Source organism: Lissotriton helveticus, chromosome 7, assembly GCF_964261635.1.
Source record: "Lissotriton helveticus chromosome 7, aLisHel1.1, whole genome shotgun sequence".
NCBI classification, from domain to species: Eukaryota; Metazoa; Chordata; class Amphibia; order Caudata; family Salamandridae; genus Lissotriton; species Lissotriton helveticus.
Window position 1 is genome coordinate 333,849,399 of NC_136068.1, and position 26,260 is coordinate 333,875,658.

At 45.2% G+C, this 26,260-nt stretch overlaps 1 protein-coding gene across 2 annotated transcripts in view; it reads left to right on the forward strand.

Annotated features, from left to right (window-relative positions):
• The window catches only part of PPP1R16B (protein phosphatase 1 regulatory subunit 16B), a 456,537-nt gene that overhangs the window by 308,944 nt on the left and 121,333 nt on the right, over positions 1–26,260 (forward strand). For both annotated transcript variants that reach the window (XM_078652152.1, XM_078652151.1), the window contains exon 4: positions 19,872–20,017. In XM_078652152.1, coding sequence (XP_078508278.1) covers positions 19,872–20,017 — 146 coding nt within the window. The remainder of the gene's footprint in view (positions 1–19,871; positions 20,018–26,260) is intronic.

Consider the following 26,260-nt stretch of genomic DNA (forward strand, 5'->3'; position numbering starts at 1 on the left):
TCGTCAATAAACAACTTTCAGAATATGACTTTGGGGTACCTGCAATGTTGGAAAAACCTGCAGAAATTGGTGAGCAAAAAACGATTTCTGCAGTAATTTCCATAGGCGTCAATCAACAATACTGTGGCAATACGGCACTTCATCACCTCGTTGTATGTGTAATTCCAGGTGCGGTATTACCTCGTTGGTTTTCCTGAGGAACCCCTAATGAGGGCTCTAATGTGTGTCCTATAAAACATTTTCAATGTATAGAAAATACTACAATTCATTAAACAGGAAAATAACGACATTTGTAATAACACAGGAGAAGAGTCTCAGATAGTCTCAATTTAATTAATGGATCTATGTAGTTACTCTCCGGATGGTTTAGCTATGTACACTCGGAGAAAAATAAATGCAAAACAAGGTGGCTTGCCAACGGACAATACCTGGTAGAAGCATTAAGTATAATAGATATATAGGTGCGGGCGAGGGAACGAATGAAAAAGACACGTTTGCCATGTAAATAATGCAACAAACATCACCTAAAATATAGTAAAAGCTCTTCAAAGTAAAAAAAAAGTGCTTTTTCTTAACATGCCAGAGCTTTGACATTAACGAGTCACATTAATGAGTGGTAATGAAGAAAAAAGGGGACTGGTGAAACAAAATATTTGGCCTAAGATCACACATTTTGATTAAGCATCAAAGCTGTGATTAAGCCTAGGTTTTCTGGTTTCACTTTGTACAAATCAGTCGCTAAATAGGTAACTATTTGTCTCTCATGTTTGCCACAAATGTTAATGCTTTGTTTTAAACTTTGTGCATTAGGGCAGAGTGAGGGTGGCAGGCAGAATCCTCATGACAGCTCAGCTTGTTTTAAGCTTGAGGTTCCGAGAGGACCTAGAGCCGAGCCAGAGCCTGGCATCTGGTTCGAGCCTGATTCGAGGTTTACGTGGTTTTTTAACCTCTAATAATATATAATCACATGTTGTAGTATTTTCAGCCAAGAATCAGCAGTGGCGGCTGCAATTGATGACAAGTGGTGAATCGGGGGTGGGGGAATGTGGGGGTGGGGTAAATAACAAAAAACGAAAAGATAAAAGTACTTACCTGCCACTGCCGGCTGTTGTCTCAGTATTCTTCTGTTCCGGTCCGACTCCTGATTCCCCACGGGCTGGTGCACAATGCGCAGGCTCCCGGACGCCAGTCAAGACGCTGCTCTTATGCTGGTAATACTATTTACCAGCATGAGAGCACAGTGATTGGTCTGAGAGGGCTGATTTAACACTTGCTCGGGGCCTGGGAGCCTGTGCCTCTTCTACACCCGGCTGTGCAACACACTAAACACCCAAAATATAGAATCAAAAATATCGAGAGGTCAGAATATAGAATAGACATTGAAAGGGCGAGATTTTGATCGATACCTTAGCACTATTGATCCAAACCTCGATCTGGTCGACTGAACCTTTGTTGCCTGTCTTTAAGGTACAAGGTACATCTATTTCCAAGTTAGTTCACCCAATAAAGGACTCTGCTCCCAAAGATCACAAACAACTTCTAGCTTTCAAAAGTTTATTGTAAGGATATGATAAGCTGCAAATACAGGCATCTCAGAATGAGATTCACGAGGTACACAGGTCCAATTACATACATGTGCTCTCGGAAAGCCCTCAGACGAGCAACGGAAATCACTAACACAAGTTCTAAGAATAATAAAGCTATCAGCATAGACGCATATCTCTCCTTCATTTAAGTTGGAAGAAAACGCACAGGTTAGGCTGTCCCTACCCTGCTCTAGATGGTATCCCTACTTAACCAAGTCCCAATCTAAATAAAGGTGTCAGCAGTGAATGACCCCCAAGGGAAGTCACTCACTCTAAGTCTCTTGGTGAAAACCTATAGTTCTCCAGTCATGACCCCTCTCTGCCTACCCATCCGCTCTCTAAAGGGTCCTCAGGTATCTGCTCTAACTCCACCCAGGGGTGCTGTCCCTAATACAAAACAGTCAACAACATTTGAGACGCCCCTTTCGAGACGCCCCTCACGTGGTGTAGCTTCTGGCTTTTTCCATGATGCTTTGTATTGGGCCTCATACGTTAGAGTTGACCTTGCTTCTCAGACTCTTCTCCGGCCCGCTGATACCCCTTAAACATTCCAGAACCCTCCTCCATGTCTGGGCCGTCTACTGAACAGACCTCCATTCATTCATTTATAATTGGATCCCCCCTTTTCCTGTGCAGACAGATATCTGCAGCCAAGAACCCAACTCTCATAGACTTCCAAAATAAAGGCTTGCAACATTTCTCAGCCCAGACATGTACGTGTAAATCAATGTTAAAACATTTCAGGCCTACAATATTTCTCATAATGATTATAGCATTCAACTTCTTCATTAATTAAAGCATGTTAATACTCTTATTCTATTATTCAGTAAACATTTTTATAAATCCTGGCCCATTAATGCAATGACCAAAACCTTAATACAATCTGTGTCGTGAAAAGAAACACCTTCCCTTTTTAGCTCTGGCCCTGAGGCCTACCACATTCTGCGTTTAACCACAGACCATCTTACATTTTAACAGCTACACGACATAGATTCAGGAATAATCACATCTAATAAATCATATAATGTCACACATTTCTGTATTAGTTCCACTTCTACTTAAATCTCTATATTAGCTATACATTCAGAATATATTTGCAAATACTATTAGCACTCATGGCATTTCTCCTCATGATTTGTGCTTACTACAGGTAAATGTGATGCACTCATACATTTAGGTCAGTTTGCGCTCTCTCAGTTCCCCCCTTTGATGACCTCTCGGGGTCATCACTAACATTTAAACTGCAGTTATTGCTGGCATTCTCTGCGCTTCCAGAGCCCTCAGACTCCTGTACTGATTATCTTGTATGGCAGCCAATCTCTGCAGCTGCTCTCTTTGGGCCCTTTCTGACCTTCTTGCTCTGTACCATTTGAATACCCTCACCAATCCCCACAATATGATCCCACAGATCAATATTATGATGACAGGTTTTAGAATATACCACACAAAGCTTTTGCCTAAGGTGGAAATCCACCCACCAACTGCACTCATTCCGTGGCCCACCTTTTCCCAGACATTTTCTCTACTCAAGTCTTCGATCTCCTTGTGAATATCAGTTATGTTCCTAATAACCTTCTCAAGGGGTTTTGAATTGTCTGGAATGTAAGTGCAACATTCCTGGACCTTCAAAGCCTTACAGACTCCGCCCTCTTTTGCTAATAGGACATCTAACGCAAGACGGTTTTGAAGAACCATAGCCCTTATCGATTGCATCTCTCCTTCTACCAGCATTAAGGACTGAGCAGTGCTGGCAGACAACCTGTCGACAACTGTTGCCAGTCGTCTAATTTTAACATCATTAAGGATTACTCCCAAAAGAGGGAACATAGCTCCAAAGACATCTCCAACCATTTCTGCATCTCCTACATCTCTCCTTCCCCTCGAAGATGTCTTGCCCTCAATGATCACTAAGTCTTGTGCATGATATATTTTGGGGAAGACAATTGCTAGGTAACATGATCCATACCAGTTGTCAGGTAGTCTCACGTAAGCATTTCTTCCACATACAAAATACACATTTGGAATCACTTGCATTCCCTTTAGGAAATCCTTAGTATAGTACTCTAGATTGAAAGCATGTTCACAGTCAACTTCACCCACGTATACATTTTCATAATACGTTTTGGCTCGGTGAAGACATAGCTTTCCTCTCTGCGTCTTATCTAAAGCTATTGGACCACTACTACCCTTTCTCTTGTGTGCCTTCTCTTCCTCGGTCCAATCTGTTTTCCATTGTCCTGATTTTTTCAAAATCTTTTGTCTCCTGTAACGATCATCCACCTGCCCTATGAACTTCTTCTCGACTTCTGACACCTTACATGTCAGGTTATTTCTACGGGCATGTGAAGTATCTAAGGTAATCCAAGGAATGAAGAACTTGGCCAATCTGTCTTCACTCTTCCAGTAGTCCCATTTGTTCATCTGCTTATAATTTGGGACTTCTGGCAACACTGAATCATAATTGGAGAAATAGTATTCAAAACTATCTCTCTCATAAAATATACTAAGCAATAAGCTACATGTAATGCCATATGTCAGCGGGAGGTGATGATATCGAATTCCCTCATCTACAGACGCCGGCAACTGCATGCAGACGTAGCAATCCTTAACCTCCATGGCATCCACGTATTCATATAAGAGTTTAGCATAAGCATTTGACCTAAAGTCTCCTTGGGACTCATCTACGTGTAACCTGCGGGCTTCTGCAGCCAATAACGCTTTCTCTTGAGTGTTTTCCCTTTTCTCACCAGCAACAGTAGGTGTAAGCGTTTCTACAGATTTCACATCAGTTACCTTTACCTCTTCCTCATGTCCCTTTACATAAGAAATTGTTACCACTAAAGCTATTAATATTATCACTCCTACTATTAGTGTACCTATCATACATTTAGCTCTGCGGTTCTGGGTGCCGGCCTCCATTTCGTCAGACAATATGGCTCTCTCTTATCTTAGCAAAAAGTTCTTTTCCTCTCGTTCCTTTACAGTCTCTTTTAATCCTTTTGTCTTTCGAATCCACACAACTGGAGGCTGACAACCTTCTTCGCAAAAGTCCTTTAACAGTTCAAAAAGACAACCCTAGCCCTTCTCCATCAACTCAAGGGAAGTTCCCTAAAATTCTCTGCTTCCTGGGCGCTAGGTAATCTTCTTTCTCTGCTTGCTCTATTTACAAAGTCCTTAACAGTCTACTATCAGATTTGTTGTTGCAGCTTCAATAGCATAGTTCAATATTTCCAAACGAAGATTGTGCTCTTCATGTGCTGTTATCGTTGTACCAAAGTCGGGGAATTGCAATTCTGAAAGAAACATGTGTTTTAACTTGCTGAGGCGGGGAGGTCTGGGGAGCATGAATGTTAGTGACCCTTCTTGTTCGACACCGGGTACCAACAGTCGTATTTCCACGGTGATAATGGGCTCAGAACTGGACACCACCACCGCTCGGATCCTCCCTGTCTCCGGTTTCACAGACATTTGTCGCCAGATATGTCCACTCAGGTGTGGAGTATCTTCTGTTAGGCACACGCACTCTTCTTGACCTTCTTCGGTCCGGTGCTTCAGCGCCCTGAGCACCTTCTTCTGGGTCTGAGTCTTCGGATATCGGAGGAAGGGTTAACTCTGGAGTTGACCTCAGGCTAGAGCTCCTTCTTTGCGGCCAATTTGCTTCTCCACGTGCCCTTCTACTCCTTCTCCTTCTTGTCTGTTCTCTCTCTCTCTCAGACCTGTCTGTGTCTGACTCGTACTCCCAGCTACTTTCTCCTTCTGTAGCGTCTTCTGTTTCGCTGTTGTACTGACCGTCCTCAGCTTGGTCAGACTCGTTCCCTGCTTCCGCTGGCACCTCTACAGCTTGGCTAGCCCCCTCTATGGCTTCTCGGTCCTCTGCTGGACGTCTATCCGAGAGAGGAGCTGTTTCTTCCAGAGGTGCTGGAACCCTTCGCGTATGTGACGCGTGGATCCAATTGGGCAGGCCTCCCACCTTCACAGCTGTGTTCGTGATCAGGATGATCTGGAAGGGCCCACGCCAACGAATATCCAAGCAGCTTCTTCTCACATGTTTTTTCACCAGGACCCAGTCCCCAGGATACAGGTCATGGCACGGGCCCTGGCACGCTGGAACCTCGGCAGCCTGCACCTGAAGGGACACAGAACGAATGGCGTCAGACAGCCCCTTACAATAGTCCAGGATCATATCATCTGTGATATTTAACAGTGCAGTAGCTGGGACGGATGGCAGCCTCATTGCTCTCCCCATTAACACCTCATGTGGTGACAACCCTGTCCTTCTGTCTGGGGTACTACGAAGGCTCATGAGAACCAATGGCAGGGCGTCAGGCCAACTCAGGGTCGTTGAGGAACAAACTTTGGCTATTCTGGCCTTGATCGTGCCATTGATCTGCTCCACGATTCCTGAGGCTTCTGGTCGGTAACTGCAATGCAACTTCTGGTCAATATTTAGCGCTACACAAACCATCTTCACAAGCTCGCTGTTAAAATGTGTTCCCCTATCTGATTCCAAAAAGGCCGGCACCCCGAAGCGCGGAATGATTTCCCTAAGCAGTAACTTGGCCACTGTGAGGGTGTCGCACCTACGTGTAGGGTATGCCTCAACCCATCTGGAGAACACACAAACAACCACCAGGACATAGCGGAGGCGGTTGCACCTTGGCATTTCAATGAAATCTATCTGCATTCGATTGAATGGACCTCCAGACCTTCCTATGTGACTTAGTGCAACTGGTGTTCTTTTCCCTACGTTCAGCTGCTGGCAGGTCACACAACGCTGGCACACTGCTTCTGCTGCTATTCTAAACTTAGGATTGTACCAAGTTTGTCTAAACACTCTCAGCATAGCATCTCTCCCTAAGTGTACGGGACCATGTATGAGTCTAGCCATTGGACTCACCATCTCATTGGGCAACACTGCTCTGCCGTCTGCTGAGACCCAAAAATGGGTCTCACCCATTACACATCCTGCCTTTTCCCATGTTTCTTTTTCAGAATCAGGAGCATTTTCTTGCATGGTTGACAGTTCATCCCAAGTATCAACAGTTTCCAGTATCATGGCTAATTCAGTTCTTACATTTATTCCACCCACTTCCACTTCTGTGAAAGAGTACCCTTGTTCCGCGCAATACCGCGCAACTTCATCAGCATATCTATTGCCTTTCGAAACAAAGTCCTCATTTCTGGTATGTGCGGTGCACTTTACAACTGCGATACTTGCTGGGCATTGCAACGCCTCTAACAACAGGCGCACAAACTCTCCATTGCGAATGGGGGAGCCTGAAGAGGTCATGAAGCCTCTTTGAGACCATAACTGCCCGTAATCATGAACTACCCCATAACCATATTGGCTGTCGGTGTATATGGTGACTCGAATTTGATTGCTTGCCAAGCAAGCACGTGTCAGGGCAATAATCTCGGCTACCTGAGCGGAGTGTACTCCTTCCAGGCACCCAGCTTCCACAACTCCAGTAATTGTACAAACAGCATAAGCTGCTCTCAACTGCCCAACTTCGTCTCTTACACATGAGCCATCGACAAAGAAAATTTCATCTGGGTCAGTCAGTGGCTCATCTACGATGTCGGGTCTGGGTTTGGTGCATAGTTCAGTCACATCAAGGCAGTCATGGTCTGTACATTCATCATCATCATCGATATCATTTGGAAGTGGCATCAAGGTGGCAGGGTTCAAAACAGAGCATCTCTTGAGGGTCACATTCTCTGCAGCAAGAATAACTTGCTCATATCGCGTGAGCCTGCTGTTGGTCAGATGCTGTGTTTTGGTCCTGGTCATTAACAGTTCAACAGAATGGGGCACGCACACCTCTAACGGGTGCCCCATGACGATATTTTCACATCTTTCAATGCTGACACCCGTTGCAGCAACGGATTTGAGACATCCGGGCAACGCTGCGGCTACTGGGTCTAAAGTAGCCGAGAAATAAGCAACTGGTCTACGGGCATTCCCATGGATTTGGACCAACACAGACAACGCACAACCTTCTCTCTCACAACAGTAAAGAAAAAATTGTTTATTGTAATCAGGCATTCCCAATGCCGGAGCACGACACAGGTCCTCTCGCAGCTGTAAGAATGCCATCAAACAGTCTTTGTCCCATGGTACCGGATCGCTCACCTCCTTGTGCGTCAGTTTTTGCAAGGGTTTTGCTTTCAGTGAAAAGTTCGCGATCCACTGTCGGCAATAACCCACCATCCCTAGAAACATCCTGACCTCTCTCTGTGTCTTAGGCGCATTCATTTTCATGATCGCCTCTATCCTGTCTGGTGACACCTTTCGTTTGCCTTTCTCTATTCTGTGTCCTAAGTACTGCACTTCTGTCAGGCAGTACTGCAATTTTCCCGGGGACACCTTGTGCCCATTGGCAGCTAGGTGATTTAACAAAGCAATGGAGTCCTCCCTGCAAGCTTCTTCTGTTTCTGACGCCACGAGGAGGTCGTCTATGTACTGGACCAGAACTGACTTCTGGGGCAGCACTAGACTTTCAAGATTTTTCTTCAAAAGCTGGTTAAAGATCGATGGACTCTCTGTATACCCCTGAGGGATACGACACCATGTTAGGACGCGATTTTCCAGCTTAAATGCGAAAAGAAAATGGCTTTCTTCGTCCAGAGGGATCGAAAAGAAAGCCTGACAAAGATCGATCACTGTGAACCACTCTGCTTGGAATGGAATCTGAAACAGTATCACTGATGGATTCGGTACCACTGGACAACACGAAACGACTATGTTATTAATCTTTCGAAGGTCCTGCACTATCCGAAATTTCCCATTTGGTTTCTGCAGACCCATAATCGGGGAGTTGCATGGACTACCCACGATTTCTTTCAGTATTCCCTGTTTAATCATGGACTCGATCACGGGTTTTATGCCTGCAATCGTTTCTGGAGTCAATTTATATTGGGGTGTTCTTGGGAACTCAGCATGCGGTTTCACTACAATTTTCACTGGGTCCACCCCTTTGACCAAACCTATCTCTTCCCCAGTGAAATCCCATACTTCTGGTGCCACTGTCTCTCTCAAGTCCCAGGGGAGCTCATCTACTGTCAAAGTAGGATACAGCTCCACGCATATTCTTGAGTTTGCAACCTTGAAATCTGCGTCATCATCATTGGTCAATACCTCCACTCCCTGAGGTGTACAGTATATTGTACAATTCAATTTACACAACAGGTCTCTCCCTAGCAGACACACAGGGCTTGAATCGCAAACCACAAATTGGTGCTCATCGCTGTACTTCCCTATTTTCACCTGTACTGGTTCTGTCAATTGGCTGGTTATTCTCCTATTTGCGACCCCTACCACTTGTATGGTCTCTCCAGACATGGGCAGATCTGGAACTGCAGCTGATCTGATCGTGGACCTAGTGGCTCCTGTGTCCACCAGAAATGTCGTAGGGCACCCTGCTACTTCTGCTTCGACATAGGGTCCCCTCTGGTCCACCTCTAAGGCTGCCCCAAGGGTGCAGTCTTCTCTTTCCACTCTCTGTCCGGTTAATGGGTCCACATAATAGCACTCTTCACCTTCCACAAACAGGGGCATTTGTCTATAGGTCTTACCCACAGTCCCTACTCGAGGAGGCTGCGGGAACTGGGCTCGGGGAGGAGCCCCCCCCCCTTTGAGCACCTTTCCTTGGTATGGCGTTACCCCTCTTGTAGGCGCGCTTTGGACCTCTTCCTCCTCTATCTCTTGTTCTCCTATCTCTACATTGTAGGGACACTCGCGTTTCCAATGCCCCACCTCGTTACACTGGTGGCACCTAGTCGTTTTCTTCAAGGCAGCTATGTCTATTCTGGGTCTAAAGGTAGAACTCTCCTCATTGCCCTTGTTCTGACTGTACTGCTTCTTTCCTCCTGTACCTGTTCCTTGCTGCTGTTGCTGCGGTCCCCCCTTTCCTGCTGCCTGCATCTGTACCACCATCAACTTTTCTTTTAGTTTCTTAGCCTTGGAGTCTATCTCATCACAGCAGTACCTGGCATATCTCAGTATTTCATCTAGGGGTTTACTTTGCCAACAAATCGAGTGTTGCTGAATCATTAAACTAATATCCGGTCTCAGTCCCAGGACGAACTTGGACACAAATTGCCCTATGTCCTTTGGATCCATTACATCCAAGCCGCTATACTGTTTAAACGCCTTCAGCAATCTCTCGTAATATTCGTGGACTGTCTCTTTGGGTTCCTGTCTGGTTCGGTCTATTCTGACCCAATCTATGTCTTGCATTGGCACTTTCTCTTTCAGCCAAGTCATCACTCTCTCGAATTTTGCCATCACAATCTCGGACGGCCCATTAGTCTTAGCATCTCTCTCCGGCTCCGTTGTGGGCCACTCAGCGCTAACCTTGCATGCTGTCCACAGATCTCCTGGTACTACAATGTCAAACAGCGTGTTCAGATCTATCCATAGGACCTTTGAGATTTTTACAAACCTCTCGACTTGCTTGTACCACTCCACGGGGTTTTCCCGCAATTTGGGGAAGGAGGTGGTAAAAGCAGCTAAATCTCCCCTACTCCAAGGGACATGCACATAGTTCCCATTTGCGACTTCCCGCAAAGGGTATGCCTCTATTCCCTGCAGTCCTGGTGTCATACCAAGCGTGCTTCTCCTGCCGGTCCCTTTCTTGGACCACCTCTCTTCCCACTTATCTAGTGCCCTCCATGTCCTTATTCCAGCGATCAGTTCCCTTATGTGCGTTTTCAGCCCAATCGTTCTCCTCTCATCTAGGTCTCGATCTGTGTAATGTAGCCTGTGGTTACCCTGTAATGCTTTGGTTCTTGACAGATCCACCATATATTTGCCTGCTAGTTCGACTAACTTCTCATGGACTGCTCTCGCCTTTCGAGTGATGTCCTTTGCCATATACAGTATTTCATCTTGCTCATACATTTCCATTCTTTCTAAAGGCAGGGTACCATCTACCATGTCATCCAGGTCTGACCTTAAGCTGGTGACATCAAGTCTCTTGGCTTTTATCTCAGCTCGCAATATGTCTTTCGAAGGGGGCTCACTGGTCTCCCTACCATCCCAACTTCGAGCTCTGCGTTTGGGCTCGGGAGAGTTAATGGGTGCCCTCCCTTGCTCCCATCTCTCCAGGTCCCATGCTTGGCCATCCGATCTTGGAAGGTGATGGAACACGGGCCTGTTACCCCTACTCTTGCTCTGTCCACTCTCTTCTTCTTCTCTCCTCTCACCGTACACCTCTCTGTTATTTTCCCTCTGGTCGCTACTCTCCCTTTGCCTCGTATCGCTCAGTATCCGATACGATCCTTCCTGGTTCCCCATATTCCCTGGGCTGCGCTCATTTCCGTCATCACAGGGTCTATGGTGCGACCTCTCACAACTCCCATTCAGTTCTCTGGTGCCAGGCACACAGTGTGGACACTTAAAGCTGTTTCTGTACTCTTGTGCTCTCCTCTCCCCTTCACTGAGTATTGGGCGCGCCACCCCTCCACTCCCGGGGCCCCCGTTTTCCAGGTCTGTTCTATCTCCACTCCGGGCCCAATGGGTGACTCCCCTACTATCTCTCTCTCTACAGTCCCACTCCGGGCTGCTCTCCCCAGCCCCGCAGTGAGTCCGAGCTCGGCTGTCCTGACTTTCCCTTTCAGCTTCCGCAGCTATGATGTTCTTTTGAGCCTTCACTGCCTCATCCCACTGCTTCATGTACTCATTTAGCTCTTGAAAGGATTTTCGTCCAGATCCCCTCAGATCCACTGGCCATCTAGGGCCCCCAGGATCTCCTCCTGGGTCCCCTACTGGGTGCACCGGAGTGCTCCATTCTCTTGGTATCGGCATCTGACTTGGGGAATTAATCGTATCGTTCCTTCTTGCCTTCTCTGCTCTTTCTCTGTCCTTCCGTACCCGTTCTTCCCCTCTTGCTCTCTCTTGGTCATATATCGATATTATAGGACCTATGGTAACAGGTACCTGTAGTGCATCTGGTAATGTGTAGGATGTGGCGCTTTCCGTTTCCGGCGCTCTTTGTACCACAAACCTACCGACCACCTGTTGCACCTGACTAGGCTGGGACAACTCTTTCTTTGCCTCAGGATCCCACTCTGAACTGGGAAGCGGTCTATGCTCTCCTGCATTGCCCCCCTTTTCTCCTTCTGTATGCTCGACCTCTCCCCCTGCTCTATTATACGGGGGTGGCCTGTCTGTCAATAATCTGTTTATCAGGCTGTCCTCTGTTTCGCTCTCATCATCTTCTTCTAGGGGGCTTTTATTTACGGGCACCTCTAACACTGGGTACAGTTTATTTACTTCCAGGTTATGCACTCTCCATCTTTTAGCATCCGCATCCCACCTGGCATCCTGCACTGCCCTTACCGAGCGTTTCACCCTTTCTTGTCGTCTGTTCATATTCTTTTCATGCGCTGCCCTAATCCATGCTTCAAGGGCTTCAAACTGGGTCGGTCTAGGCAAGGGTCTTATTGAGGTCATGACTGATTTTAATCGATGTAACACCTCTAATCTGAACGTCCCGTACTTCGGGAACGTCAGTTCCTCATTTCCTTCCGTAATCTTACTCCACTCTGATATCCAGAGGATCGTATGCAACCCAACATTCACTGCCATATAACGAGCTGGCGTACCCTCCGGCGGGGCTTCTTCCCCTTCATACGATCCCCGCTTCTCTTTTTTAAACACCGCTTTCAGCCATTTAAAACACTTCATAATTATGCGCACAATATCCAGCCTCGCTACTCTGTTTACTTCCTGATGACAATCCACCAATCCTGTCGCGGCTTTGCTGACTTGGCCTATCGCAGCGCGGTCTTTCTCCGGTCGGCCAATCACGTCGCGACCCTTTCTGACGTCACTTTTCTCCGCTTCGCAGCAGCACCCCTCCTTTCTCAACTCGTCTCCCGGTTATGCATGCGTCCCATTCATACACCGAAAAATGACTACTTCCGACCAAGCGGTCACTTCTCTCGACTGTACGTCCACAGTCTATCTGTAATTGTCAACACAACTGACGAAATGTCTATCGTCCCTCTGATAGGTTGCTTATACACACAGTAACTTCCGACCAGCGTCCGTTACTCACGCACTCACTCTTACGGTCCCCCTATCTCGGTCTTTCGGGTGATCAATGGTACCTCATGACCCCCTTCACACTAGTTGACAATTACTCTGGGTGTCCGATACACCCGAACCACTTAAGCTCTCCTTGAACTTAAGATTTCCACCGGTTGCGCGCGCTCACAACCTGTTCCACAGTCACTCTACAGACATTCAACTCCGCCAGACATTACAACATAGATACAATACAAAACACCGCAATCTAACACGCATAACCCTTTATACTCACTCTCGACCGATACTGCTGCTTTTTCTGTCTCACGTCATCCGGATCTTCTTCGGCGGGCTGTTCTTCCGATCATCGATTTCTATGGGCCTTGGGGTAAGCTAACCTGGCCTAGGTTACCGTCCTCAAGAAGGCAACCATCCTCTATAGCTACCAACTGAAAGGGCGAGATTTTGATCGATACCTTAGCACTATTGATCCAAACCTCGATCTGGTCGACTGAACCTTTGTTGCCTGTCTTTAAGGTACAAGGTACATCTATTTCCAAGTTAGTTCACCCAATAAAGGACTCTGCTCCCAAAGATCACAAACAACTTCTAGCTTTCAAAAGTTTATTGTAAGGATATGATAAGCTGCAAATACAGGCATCTCAGAATGAGATTCACGAGGTACACAGGTCCAATTACATACATGTGCTCTCGGAAAGCCCTCAGACGAGCAACGGAAATCACTAACACAAGTTCTAAGAATAATAAAGCTATCAGCATAGACGCATATCTCTCCTTCATTTAAGTTGGAAGAAAACGCACAGGTTAGGCTGTCCCTACCCTGCTCTAGATGGTATCCCTACTTAACCAAGTCCCAATCTAAATAAAGGTGTCAGCAGTGAATGACCCCCAAGGGAAGTCACTCACTCTAAGTCTCTTGGTGAAAACCTATAGTTCTCCAGTCATGACCCCTCTCTGCCTACCCATCCGCTCTCTAAAGGGTCCTCAGGTATCTGCTCTAACTCCACCCAGGGGTGCTGTCCCTAATACAAAACAGTCAACAACATTTGAGACGCCCCTTTCGAGACGCCCCTCACGTGGTGTAGCTTCTGGCTTTTTCCATGATGCTTTGTATTGGGCCTCATACGTTAGAGTTGACCTTGCTTCTCAGACTCTTCTCCGGCCCGCTGATACCCCTTAAACATTCCAGAACCCTCCTCCATGTCTGGGCCGTCTACTGAACAGACCTCCATTCATTCATTTATAATTGGATCCCCCCTTTTCCTGTGCAGACAGATATCTGCAGCCAAGAACCCAACTCTCATAGACTTCCAAAATAAAGGCTTGCAACATTTCTCAGCCCAGACATGTACGTGTAAATCAATGTTAAAACATTTCAGGCCTACAATATTTCTCATAATGATTATAGCATTCAACTTCTTCATTAATTAAAGCATGTTAATACTCTTATTCTATTATTCAGTAAACATTTTTATAAATCCTGGCCCATTAATGCAATGACCAAAACCTTAATACAATCTGTGTCGTGAAAAGAAACACCTTCCCTTTTTAGCTCTGGCCCTGAGGCCTACCACATTCTGCGTTTAACCACAGACCATCTTACATTTTAACAGCTACACGACATAGATTCAGGAATAATCACATCTAATAAATCATATAATGTCACACATTTCTGTATTAGTTCCACTTCTACTTAAATCTCTATATTAGCTATACATTCAGAATATATTTGCAAATACTATTAGCACTCATGGCATTTCTCCTCTCATTATTTGTGCTTACTACAGGTAAATGTGATGCACTCATACATTTAGGTCAGTTTGCGCTCTCTCAACATAATATAGTTGGAAATAATATCGACATATAGGAAGTAATATCGAATGTCATTATATATTATATCGATATTTTTTTTAATTGTATTATATGTGTTAAAAGTTTGTAATTTTTTGTAATGTATGTTACAATTTTTTTAAGAGAATTAATTTTATGTTAAATAATTTTTGCGTATATTAGTTCCGTAGCGGGTTGTGGGTTTATAGGGGAGTAGGGTGGTAAGTAGTTTAATTTAAAATAAAAAAAGTACTAATTAATCATCTTAAGGTTAATAATTAATATTGGTAATTAATTTGTGTGTATATTAGTTCCGTAGCGGGTTGTGGGTTTATAGGCAATAGTGTGGGAAGTAATTTCATTTACATTTAGGAAAATAATAATTTATGAATTAATAATGTTGTGGTAAATAATTAATATTGGCAATTACGTTAATTAATTTATTATTAAATATTTTAAAAGTTATTAATAAAAGTCTTTAATTGATAATGTAAATTGTGTACATTTGTATTAATTCGAAATATATAAATTATTCATAATTAATGTGTTAATTATGTTAATTCTTTGAGGAATGTGTTGAGTGTTTATTGGGGAGTGTGGTGTGAATTAAATTTTTTGAAAATATATTTTTATTAATATTTATATAACATTGAATCAAAGTTATTTTATACTGTTAATTGTGTTAATTAATTTAGATATCATTGTTATTATTATTTTTTGTGTTAATTGTGATTATCTAATTAATTAAATGTTAATTGGTTATGTTAATGTATTAATATGTTAGACTATTGGAAATGACGTTTATAGTGGAAAATAGTGGGAGGTAAATTAAATGTAAATAATTAATTATTTTTTAATTAATTTTAATTAAATTGTAGGACTGGGTCTACTAAATTATTCATCTATGCTATCCAACACTTTCCCTACTGTTCCAATCATTAGAGTGGGAATAGTGGAAAATAGTGGGAGGTAAATTAAAGGTAAATAATTAATTATTTTTAAATTAATTTTAAGTAAATTGTAGGACTGGGTCTACTAAATTATTCCTCTACGCTATCCCTACTGTTCCACTCATTGGAGTGGGAATAGTAATTTTTGCCCTCCCGCTAGCAAACACTTTCTCAACTATTCCACTAACTGGAGTGGGTTTAGTAATTTGTACCCACCCACTATCCAACACTTTACCTACTGTTACGCTCACTGGAGTGGGAATAGTAATGTTTACCCTCCCACTATCCAACACGTTCCCCACTGTTCCACTCACTGGAGTGGGAATAGTAATTTTTACCCTCCCGCTATCCAACACTTTCGCTACTGTTACACTCACTGGAGTGGGAATGGTAATTTTTACCCACCCGCTGTCCAACACTTTCTCTTCTGTTTCACTCACTGGAGTGGGAATAGTAAATTTTATTCTCCCGCTATCCAACACTTTCCCTACTGTTCTACTCATTGGAGTGGGAATAGTAATTTTTACCCTCCTGCTATCCAACACTTTTCCTACTGTTCCACTCACTGAAGTATTAATAGTAATTTTTACCTTTCCGCTATCCAACACTTTCCCTAATGTTCCACCCGTAGGAGGGGGAATAGTAATGTTTACCCTCCCGCTATCCAACATATTCTATACTTTTGCACTTGTTGTTGTGGGAATACTATTTTTATTCACTACGCAATGCAACATTTTTATTATTGTTCCAATTAATGTAGTGTAAAATATTAATTTGCATTAAGCATATTAATATTATTATTTAAATTATTGTATATTATTTATGGTTTAATTTATATATTATGTTTATTTATATAAATATGTAATTATATTTTTAATAATGTTTTAAATATTTTATCATTAGGAATATTAATTATTTTTTAATATTATTAAGTTAATGTGTACTTGTTAAAAAATAATACATTTTTTTTACATTACATTTATTATTTTTACATTTTAAGCCTTTTTACATTATTTTAACTATGTTTTATTTAATTGTGTTTATTAGATAATTACTTTTATATTAGTTTTAATATATTTTAAAATATTGATATTTTAGTTACCTATATTTTGAACAACAATATTTTGTATTCGATATTTTGGTTCTTACCTGTTTGTAGATAGGTATTCAATATTATGTCCCTCGATATTTTTGCTTCGATATTCTGGACACTCGATATTGTGTCCCTCGATATTTAGTCACTGATCCGTGCAACAAAGCTTGGTTGGAGAGATCTAAGTGCGCATGTCAGTTTGGCTGTCCTTAGACAACCGGCCAAACCGACATGAACACTTACAGTGCACACTACTCCTCCCCCTGCTGTCATCATGGCCTCTTTTCGTCCTAGACTCAGCTGAATCTAGCACCGTAAGTGAAATTAAATGACAATAAAATGGTTTTATTATCATTTCATTTTTCACGTTTCCCTCTGCTGCCTCTTAGCCGGGGTCGATGCTCCTCTGCTAAAATGAAAGAGCTGCCACTTGGTATCAGTCTAGGCTGCTTTTCCAGCCACAGGGGAAAACGATCGTATAATCAGTATTAGGGGCAACCCAGAATCAGGGTCACTTTTTAAGAACTATTTAAACCATACTCAATACCTCATTTGGATGAGAGCAGTAATGGGGCATCCGCCATAAAATGGCAGCTGTCTTGTCCACCCTACTCGAGGTTATCCTGCATCATTTACAGGTTGAGGAATATGTTTTTTTTCAATAGCTTTGACACCAGGAAAACCCCTGGCAGCAAACCTAATACCATTGGGAATAGCATCAGAGAAGTAGCCCTGTTTAGGTTCTGCCCAGGACCACCGCCATGGTGGTACTGAACAGGAGAAGTTAAGAAATGTCGTAGTGCACTAAGAGAAATCTATTAGTACATAAGCTCTGTTTTTTACCTCTTTGGGGATCTGTCTTCGAAAATTACATTAGTGACAACAGATACGCTGTTTTGTCTGCCACACCCGCTGCTAGGCAGCCTGCCTGCCAAACGCCAAATTTGGACTTGGGCAGTATGGATAAAGGAACTGGGTTGAAATAGTCACAGTCGCAAAGGTAAGACACGTGAAAGACTTTAAGAAATCCGAGACGCAGACCCTAGTAAGGAGCAGGATAATTTGGATATATCAAGGCTTTGCACTGTCCAAATGTTGTGCATACCTTAATTCATCACACTCTTCCCGTATTTCCTCATTGTGAGCCTTTTACAAGGTTGTCTTTTTACTTTACCTTCTTTTTATGTTCATGAGCAGGTCACAGTAGCCGTCCCTGGTTTCTGAAATGTCGATCATGGATGGTTATTTGGACATGGTTTTCCATGGATGAGACTTATCGTGGCCATCCATGTTTCACTGTTCAAACTCTAGCAGACTTGTACATGGGTGCTCACAGACAAGTAACAACCATTACAACAGTGTTTTTTACAACATAATGCCTTCACCATAAATCCAAAAGCTTTACCACGCAATGGTTTACCGTGCTTAGATTTTGCCACACATATGACTTTACCACACATGCCTTCACCACGCAAGGTATGTCATTTTAAGGTAGGTGTGTTTGTATGTTTACATAAGTATGTACAGCCATGTGTGGTGAAGGCATCTGCGTGATACAGGTTTGTTGTAAAGGCATGCATACATTGTATAGTCATACGTCCCGCCCAGAACACTTTTTCCACTAACTCATGATTCTGTTCTTACACTCCATGCCCCATCACATGAATATAAGCACAGCCCATAATAGCTGTGTCAAGACAGTATGGACCTGTTTGCTCTAGTTCTGCCTGTACTTACTGTGGCCAAGAATGTAGCAATGCCTTACAATTCTGTTCTTATGCATTTTTTTAATCTTGTCAATTTCTGGAAGCAAGATGTGACTAAGGAAAGGAAACCTATTCTGGACAACTTTCTCTGCTAACAAGTTTATTTGAATTTTCCCAAATGAATTGTAGTATTCCAATAATGTACGGGTGAATACCTCTGCTTGTCAAAATAAATCTCTGCAGTCCTTTTTATGTGTGCCACATAGACCCTGCTATTCCCTTTCATGGCGAAAACTCTGCCTACTTACCTTCGTCCTTACTGCCTACTTTCACTGACTTGCTATTTTGTGGGGTAAACCCTTCACATTCCTCCCTTCTTTACTTTCATCCTTTCTTAATTTCTATTCTATCAGCCTAGTTGGATCTTCCCCGTTCGTGCTCTACTGTGTTTTTTTTTCAATAACCCAGCCCTCTATCCCTGCCAACAGCCTACTTTATCTACGACACCCTATATCCAAGTACCTACACCCAAATCGATATTCTAGCATGTATGCTCTGTGTATACCCTGGTGCCTCTATCTCTGCCTATGCCTCTGCACTTTGTCTCATACCTCTTTACTAAACCTCTACTTAATGTGTTTCCACCTACCTGTACGGTAACTCCTTTACACCTATCTAAACACCAGTGCCTCTGCTCCGACAACGTCTGCCTTTCTAATACCCTACTACTTCTACCATGCCTAAAAACGAATATATACTATTATCTCTACCGCTACCTAAACCCCCTGCCTAACCTATGGTGTCTCTCCTCTAACTTCCCACAGAACCTCACATCTGTGTGCTAGTATACATATGTCCCTTCATATTTATTCTTGTAACACTACTCATCTATGCAGCAGTATATTTAGCCCTTTTCTGTAGCTGTATCCTTATGTACAACCTAGTTATTCTACCCATACATACTACACAGAGTACCTCTGCCCCTTAGTACTTCTACTATTGCATATGCTTCAGTTCCTCCTGTCCCATTGCTCTCCATTTCTCAAATCCCCTTTTATCCTTCTACATTTTCTTGTCTCACTCTCTCCATGCTTTGTCAAATTTCCTCATAGTGTTCAAGGAAAAGGTTGTTCTCATTCATGAAAATCTCCACAATGGCCTTTCACTACATGTGGTTGTGAGAAGGGTGCACTCCATTTTGTTTTTCCTCTGAAACGAAGGGGAGCTATTTAATAACGAATGCATTTATAATGAAATTCATGTATGCCAACCTCGTCAAAATGGCAATAGTGTGCATAATATTAGACAAAAAGTGAATGGAGTAAATAGAAGCAGGAGAAGATAGATACATTAGATAATGTAGTTCGGAGGATGTCCTGGTGCGTAGGTTCTTTACTTACGTTCTTTTTTTTCATATGCAAGATTGCCTCATAGTCAAGTCAAAAATCTAATTATTTTAGACTTACCATACCTTCACATTGTTTAATATATAAATTCCTTACTACAAGCCTATTAGAAGCCAAAAACATAGCGTGCTCACTAGTCTTAAAACAACTTTGTGCTTCTGTCTCTCCAAAGTAATCTATTTTTCTAACAATTATTGCCTATAGGCTATATAAATGTAACACACATTTTTGGTTCTCCAACCAACAGTGCTGTATTGACAACTTTGAAGAGGTCATCAAGCTGCTCTTGAACCATGGTGCCAACGTGAACTCGAAGGACAACGAGCTGTGGACTCCACTTCATGCTGCAGCCACCTGCGGGCACATCAACCTGGTGAAGATCCTCATCCAGTAGTAAGTGTCTGTTTACTCATTTGCGGGTGTCTCTTTCTCAGTTACCTACATGGGCACTCTTTTCCAATTCCCTGCCATTCCTCATGTCTTTATTGCCAGAGCCACCCTTTGTCATTTCTATCACGGCCTGGGTGTCCTTTTGTTTACAACCTTCTATACTGGATGACCAAGTTTGACTCCCACATTTGCTTCCTTTGCCTGGCACATCTGACTCCTCACTACACCTCTTATTCTTTCTTGTGGGGTCCAGTTTGTCTGTTGTCAACACCTGGGTGACTTCATGGTTGGGGATTGAAGCGATTGGGTGTTTGGGGTTCTAGATTCAGGTTGGAACCAGAGGAACTGTGGTTGTTGGGCATGAGTTCTCTTGCAAGATTCAGAAAAACTATGCAGATTTTGATCCAGATGCTAAGATTGAACAGAAGAGCTCTCTGGAAGCAAAAATCTAGGGTCAGGGAGAAATTAAGGAGCTTTCAATAATGTGATCTGGAATTACAGTGAAAGTAGCACTGTGAGATACAAGGCATGAAGACATGGGTATGATACAGGAGAGCTATCAGGAATTGAATGTTAGATTCAAGTAGGATAATGCAGAGTTTTGTGACTTAATTTTCTTTAATCAGCTAGGAGACATAAAAGCTCTGTGAGTACAAGATGTTGGTTTTTCTCTGCATGTAATATTCAAAAAGAGGTACAGGCCCAATTGATTTCTTAGCAGCCTGTCTTTGGCGTTGATGAATATTACGTTTTTCAAATGCCAAGGTTGTCTAGCCATATTTTCACTTTTTTTGTGAACTCATTTTATTGGCATTTTGCATGACAATTCCATACATAAATAGGGATAGCAGTAACATTGCATACATTTTGTGAAACAATTTCAATGGTAGACATAGAAGATGCACTTCCCTCCTCCCCATGACCATCACCTTAACTGGGGGAATAACTTGGATAACTGGCTATAAACACCCTACCCTCGCCCCAAAAACCCAAACCCACCCTACCTCCTCAACACAGGCCAGCTGGAGTAACGACCGGTTAGGTGAAAGCAAAAGCACACATGAGAGCGGTGAACTAGCTCCGTCCAATCCACGACACTGGCAGCTTACACCATGGGACCGTCAGCTGGGACCAATAGGCTTCATCAAGTCATTGCATTGCTACCAGTGCACTCATGCCTGCATTCCACAACACATCAGACATCATCCCAATGTGATTAAGACACCCCTTGGGATAGTGGTGGAGCAGACTCCTCCTCCTCCCCTGATACAGAGTCACCATGTGAGGTGGAATCACCCCTTTGAAGCTCCTCCAGGAGATCCTCCCATGCTCTAGTTACTTCCATGAACCCCTGACCCCTCCTGGCCTCTCTAAAGAGCACAACACTTTCGAATCCCTCCCATCAAGTTAATTCCTCGGACCACCCATCAACAATAGGGTCCGATGTGGCCTTCCAGTTGTGGGTAATCTGACCCTTAGCGATTATTTGGCCCAAGTCCAGGAACTCGTATGTTACCTTGTGTTTAGATAGGTGTAGAAATAGCCCCAGGATACACATCAAGAGTGAAAGGGAAATATTCCGGCATGTGACATCATTGAAAACCTCAGCCAAGCCTCCCAATATGCCTGCAACTGGAGGCAGCTCCAGATCATATGCAACCATCCCGCCCTGAGCTCCTTACACCCGGAACATGTAGCCTGAGCCGGCGGGAAAAACCTATCGATGCATTTCGGTGTGTAGTATGCTCTTTGCAGGATATAAAAATTAATCAGCTTAAAGCACGCATTTCTGGACACTTTTGGAGTATGCTTCAGTACCTACTCCCAGGCTTCCTCCTCGATTGCAGTCCCTAGATATATTACTCACCATCCCTTAAAGCTACTAAAGGTGTCTCCAAGTCAGAACTCAGACTTCGGTAAAGGCTCAATACTAGCCCATTTCCCCCGATTAATTACAAAATAATTTTCATCCTAGGTGTATTTTAGCTTCCGTATCCAAAACAACTAAAGAAACTCACCCAGCCAGCAGCGTCTGATTGACTCCATCAGTGCCCCGAATAGGAAAAGTGGCCTGGTGGTATGTTAAAATCAGTTTGTTGTTCAGAAAATGACAGTAACACTCTCGCTCTGAAAAATCTCTGCCTTTACATGGTGGTCCAATTGCCATGTAAAGGCAGACGAAATGGGAATTTGGAGGCCCCTAGCAGGACTCTCATCCGCGCGGGCCTCCGCTACGGGCCCAGAGGGGCACATGTGGTGCCCCCCCAAACATCCATGCACTGTGTGCCAGGCACTACATGGTGCCTGGCACACAGTGCGTGGATGTTAGAAAACGGCCCTTTTCCACTGCGGGTTGCGCTTCAGCCCTTTTTTAGGGTCTCAACACAAGCTGCATTGGGGCCCATTGGGGAAAGGGGGGGGGAGAGCACCGACCCGAGACTCAATGTAAGTGTGATAAAGGCCGCTTTATTGGAAGCAGGTGCATCCTACACAATAACATCCTCGGCCTGCGCCGCACAATCTAATACCTCATAAATATGTAATTTCCTGCCTCACCCCCACCCCCTCCCCTAACTGATTCCCACAATCCACAAACAGTAACAATTAGCATAACGTCAATTTGCCTCTCCACCTGGCTAAATACTTTATTGTGCTTGACCTACCCCCCGATACTCCAAACAGTTCTCCTACTCTTCCCCCATATATTAGGAAGAACCGCCCCTACATACAGAATGCACCCCACACCTGCTCCAGCGACATGCGAAAACCCCCCACCCAATCCAAAAAACCCCTTTTTGCACAGATACAAAACATTGTAAATAGCCTTGAAAAAGCCCTGGCGCAATTCGCCACAGAGGCGAAGCACGTGTCGGCTGTCTACGTTTTCATCTATACAAATAAAGAGAAATTATCCACAAAGCACTAACTCTTCTGCTTCTATTCATACAAAAAAGGATTGAGCCTACGGACACCAAGATGTGACGTCCAACAAACTCATCACCCCGTTCAAACCCCTTCTTGCACCAGCCTCCAACAAAGCACTGCCCAAAATCCCCATTGCCCCCAAACTCCCCCGCAAAGGAAACTCCCCCGTAAAGAGTAGTGCCTGCCCGTGGGCACCCCCCCCCGAATCATGGCCCAGGGAGGGAGGGAGGGAAAAAATTGTCCAACCGCCACCCCCCGCCCGGCGGCCGAGACACCTCACTTAAAATGGTGTCTCTGCCGCGTGGCCGGACGGATCTACAGCCCCGCCCAAAAAGAAGCCCAACCCAGCCCCGCCCCCCAGCCCAAAAGCTACCAAAACACCCAAAACCCCGTCCCCGTGCGGCGCCATCTCTACCCCACCCCCTCCTCTCCCCGGCCCCAAATTCCCCCGGGCGGGGCAGGCCTCCCTGCGGTCGGCCCCCCCCCCAGGACCCCATTGGGGCCCATTGGGGAAAGGGCGGGGGGGGAGAAAGCACCGACCCGAGACTCAATGTAAGTGTGATAAAGGCCGCTTTATTGGAAGCAGGTGCATCCTACACAATAACATCCTCGGCCTGCGCCGCACAATCTAATACCTCATAAATATGTAATTTCCTGCCTCACCCCCACCCCTCCCCTAACTGATTCCCACAATCCACAAACAGTAACAATTAGCATAACGTCAATTTGCCTCTCCACCTGGCTAAATACTTTATTGTGCTTGACCTACCCCCCGATACTCCAAACAGTTCTCCTACTCTTCCCCCATATATTAGGAAGAACCGCCACTCGAGGGACGTGCTAACGGTCCTCGACCCCCCCCCTAGGACTCCCCCTCCCTCAACCCGGGACGCGCCACCTGCCCCATTCGGCAGGACCACCCCCTAACTATATGGCTGCCGCGGACCCCCCTCAAACCCTGTGCTCCGGTCCACGCGTTCAAACCGCCATCAGGTCCTCCCCCCTAACCACAGGGCCATGCCCTCCGTCCCAATGTATAGGGCCATGCCCTCCGTCACCACGTATAGGGCCATGCCCTCCGTCACCACGTATAGGGCCATGCCCTCCGTCACCCATGTATAGGGCCATGCCCTCCGTCACCAATGTATAGGGCCATGCCCTCCGTCACCAATGTATAGGGCCATGCCCTCCGCCACCAATGTATAGGGCCATGCCCTCCGTCACCAACGTATCGGGCCATGCCCTCCGTCACCAATGTATAGGGCCATGCCCTTCGTCTCCAATGCGTAGGGCCATGCCCTCCGACACCCATGTATAGGGCCATGCCCTCCGTCACTAACCGTATAGGGCCATGCCCTCAGTCGACGTCACCCCCGGGGCGTGCTTCCTGGCCGCGGAATCGAGCTCCCTAACAGGTATGCCGCACTAACACGGGGCCGTGCCCCCTCTCTGGCGTCCAGGGCCCACCCCTGTCAACACCAGGCCTGATAAGCCGCTCAGCGCCTGCAGGCAGCCCGCCGAGCCGGCCGTCCCACCAGAGAGAAGCCCTCCGGATGCGTGTCCCACACCTGCGCCCGTCCGCCAGGAAGAAACCCCTGCCGCAGTGCCCCCAACCCCCCCATCACCTACCCTACCCCGCAGCCCCCGACATGGCAGCGGCACCGTTCGGCGTCAGACCCCACTGCGCGTTGCGACCCCCCTGTCCTCCGGCGGGCGTGCTCCCTGGCCACGGAGTCGAGCTCACCACGTAGAATGACCACACCGACATGGGACCGTGCTTCCTCTCTGGCACCCAGAAAGAAGTCCTCCACACAGTGCGTCACCCCCAGAGCCTGTCCGCCAGGAAAAAGCCCGCTGCAAAGAACGTACCCCTCATCCCGCGCAACTCGAAATGCCCGCGGCCCATGGAAACGGGAATTTTGTGTGCCGGATTCACAAGCGCACCTGCAGATATTTTGTTAGGTTGTTCACTCCAGGCCTTCAACTGTGAAAAATGTCACTATCATAAACTCTATGCGCTCGCCTCCTTGTCCCACCCTAATACAATGGTCCTACAGAAGATATCCGCGTGGTACTCCGTAATGCACCTTGCATAGAAAAGATCAGCAATATGTAAACTGTAAAGAAAAGTATGTATACATTTCCTAGCTTAGGAGTCTAACACAAAATGCAAGAACAGGGACCTGGGCCCCGAATTCAATATATTTCACTGAAACGGAGGCGCAAAGTGCAACTCCGCAGTGCTCTACCGAAAAGCCGTGTAGCACCAAATGTACCAAGAGTTGCCGTTCAATCAAGCGCCATATCAAATTAAGTACAATACCATACCTGGATTGCCAAGCATATGATCCCGCTCTGCTCTCCACTCACCCAATCCTTCGCAACTTCAGAAACAAGTGGACCCCACCACTTCGGTAAAGTAGCTTATATTAGTCTCGTCAGTGCACATGCATCGCTCATGTCAGATGCAAGGATGCAAGGCCATATGCTCCATATTCCGATTCAGAGTGAATGAGCGCACTAGGCCCACACCATTCAGTTGCCCAACAGAGCCCTATTCCTCGTACCAAGAAGTCGGTAAAACAATATTTTGTGTCCATGACCACAAGATATCCCTACTAATCAAGAAAAGATGTAATCAAACTTTCCCCCTGCATATGCAAGACATCTCCTCCCTACCTCAGCATAGGATATGGCATACTCGTCCAGGTAACTTCTGCCTAGATATAACCCGTCAATAAAGGAGCAGCGAGACCAAAGACATTGTCTACAAAGGTGGGGCTGCGAAGGTCATTAGAAAAAGAAAATATGATGACTGTCATACGTGAGACAATAGTACGAAGAAATAAATATCTAAGCATAGTGTAGCGAAGGCACGTAAACCCCGATGCCAATGGTGATGTGGAATGTGATCGATACTTATATGGTCAAACATGAGGTCATCGGGTAAATACCGTCTCCACAAGCCACAAACTTGTCAGTGAAGCAAGCCTCTTTGGAATTCCCTAATCCTGTACTCCCATGTCGCCCCCCCCCAGGACCCCAGTGAAACCCTGTAGTGGAGCTGTGCCGGATAGCAGGCGAGGGACCCACCAAGTGACTCTTGCCGGGTTATGTTACTGATCCGCCTGTCCCGCCTCTTACCTTAGAACTCGAATTTCCCTGGAGGCCAGTACGCCTCTGGCAGGGGGGGCGAAGTGTGCAGATGGTTTCCTCCGTCCATCACTTCCGGTCCAAGGACCAGCCTGTCTCCCCGTGGGGTCCCGGACACCCCCAATTCCTGGCCCTGTGTTTGCTGTTTGGGAGCACACATTTAAACAC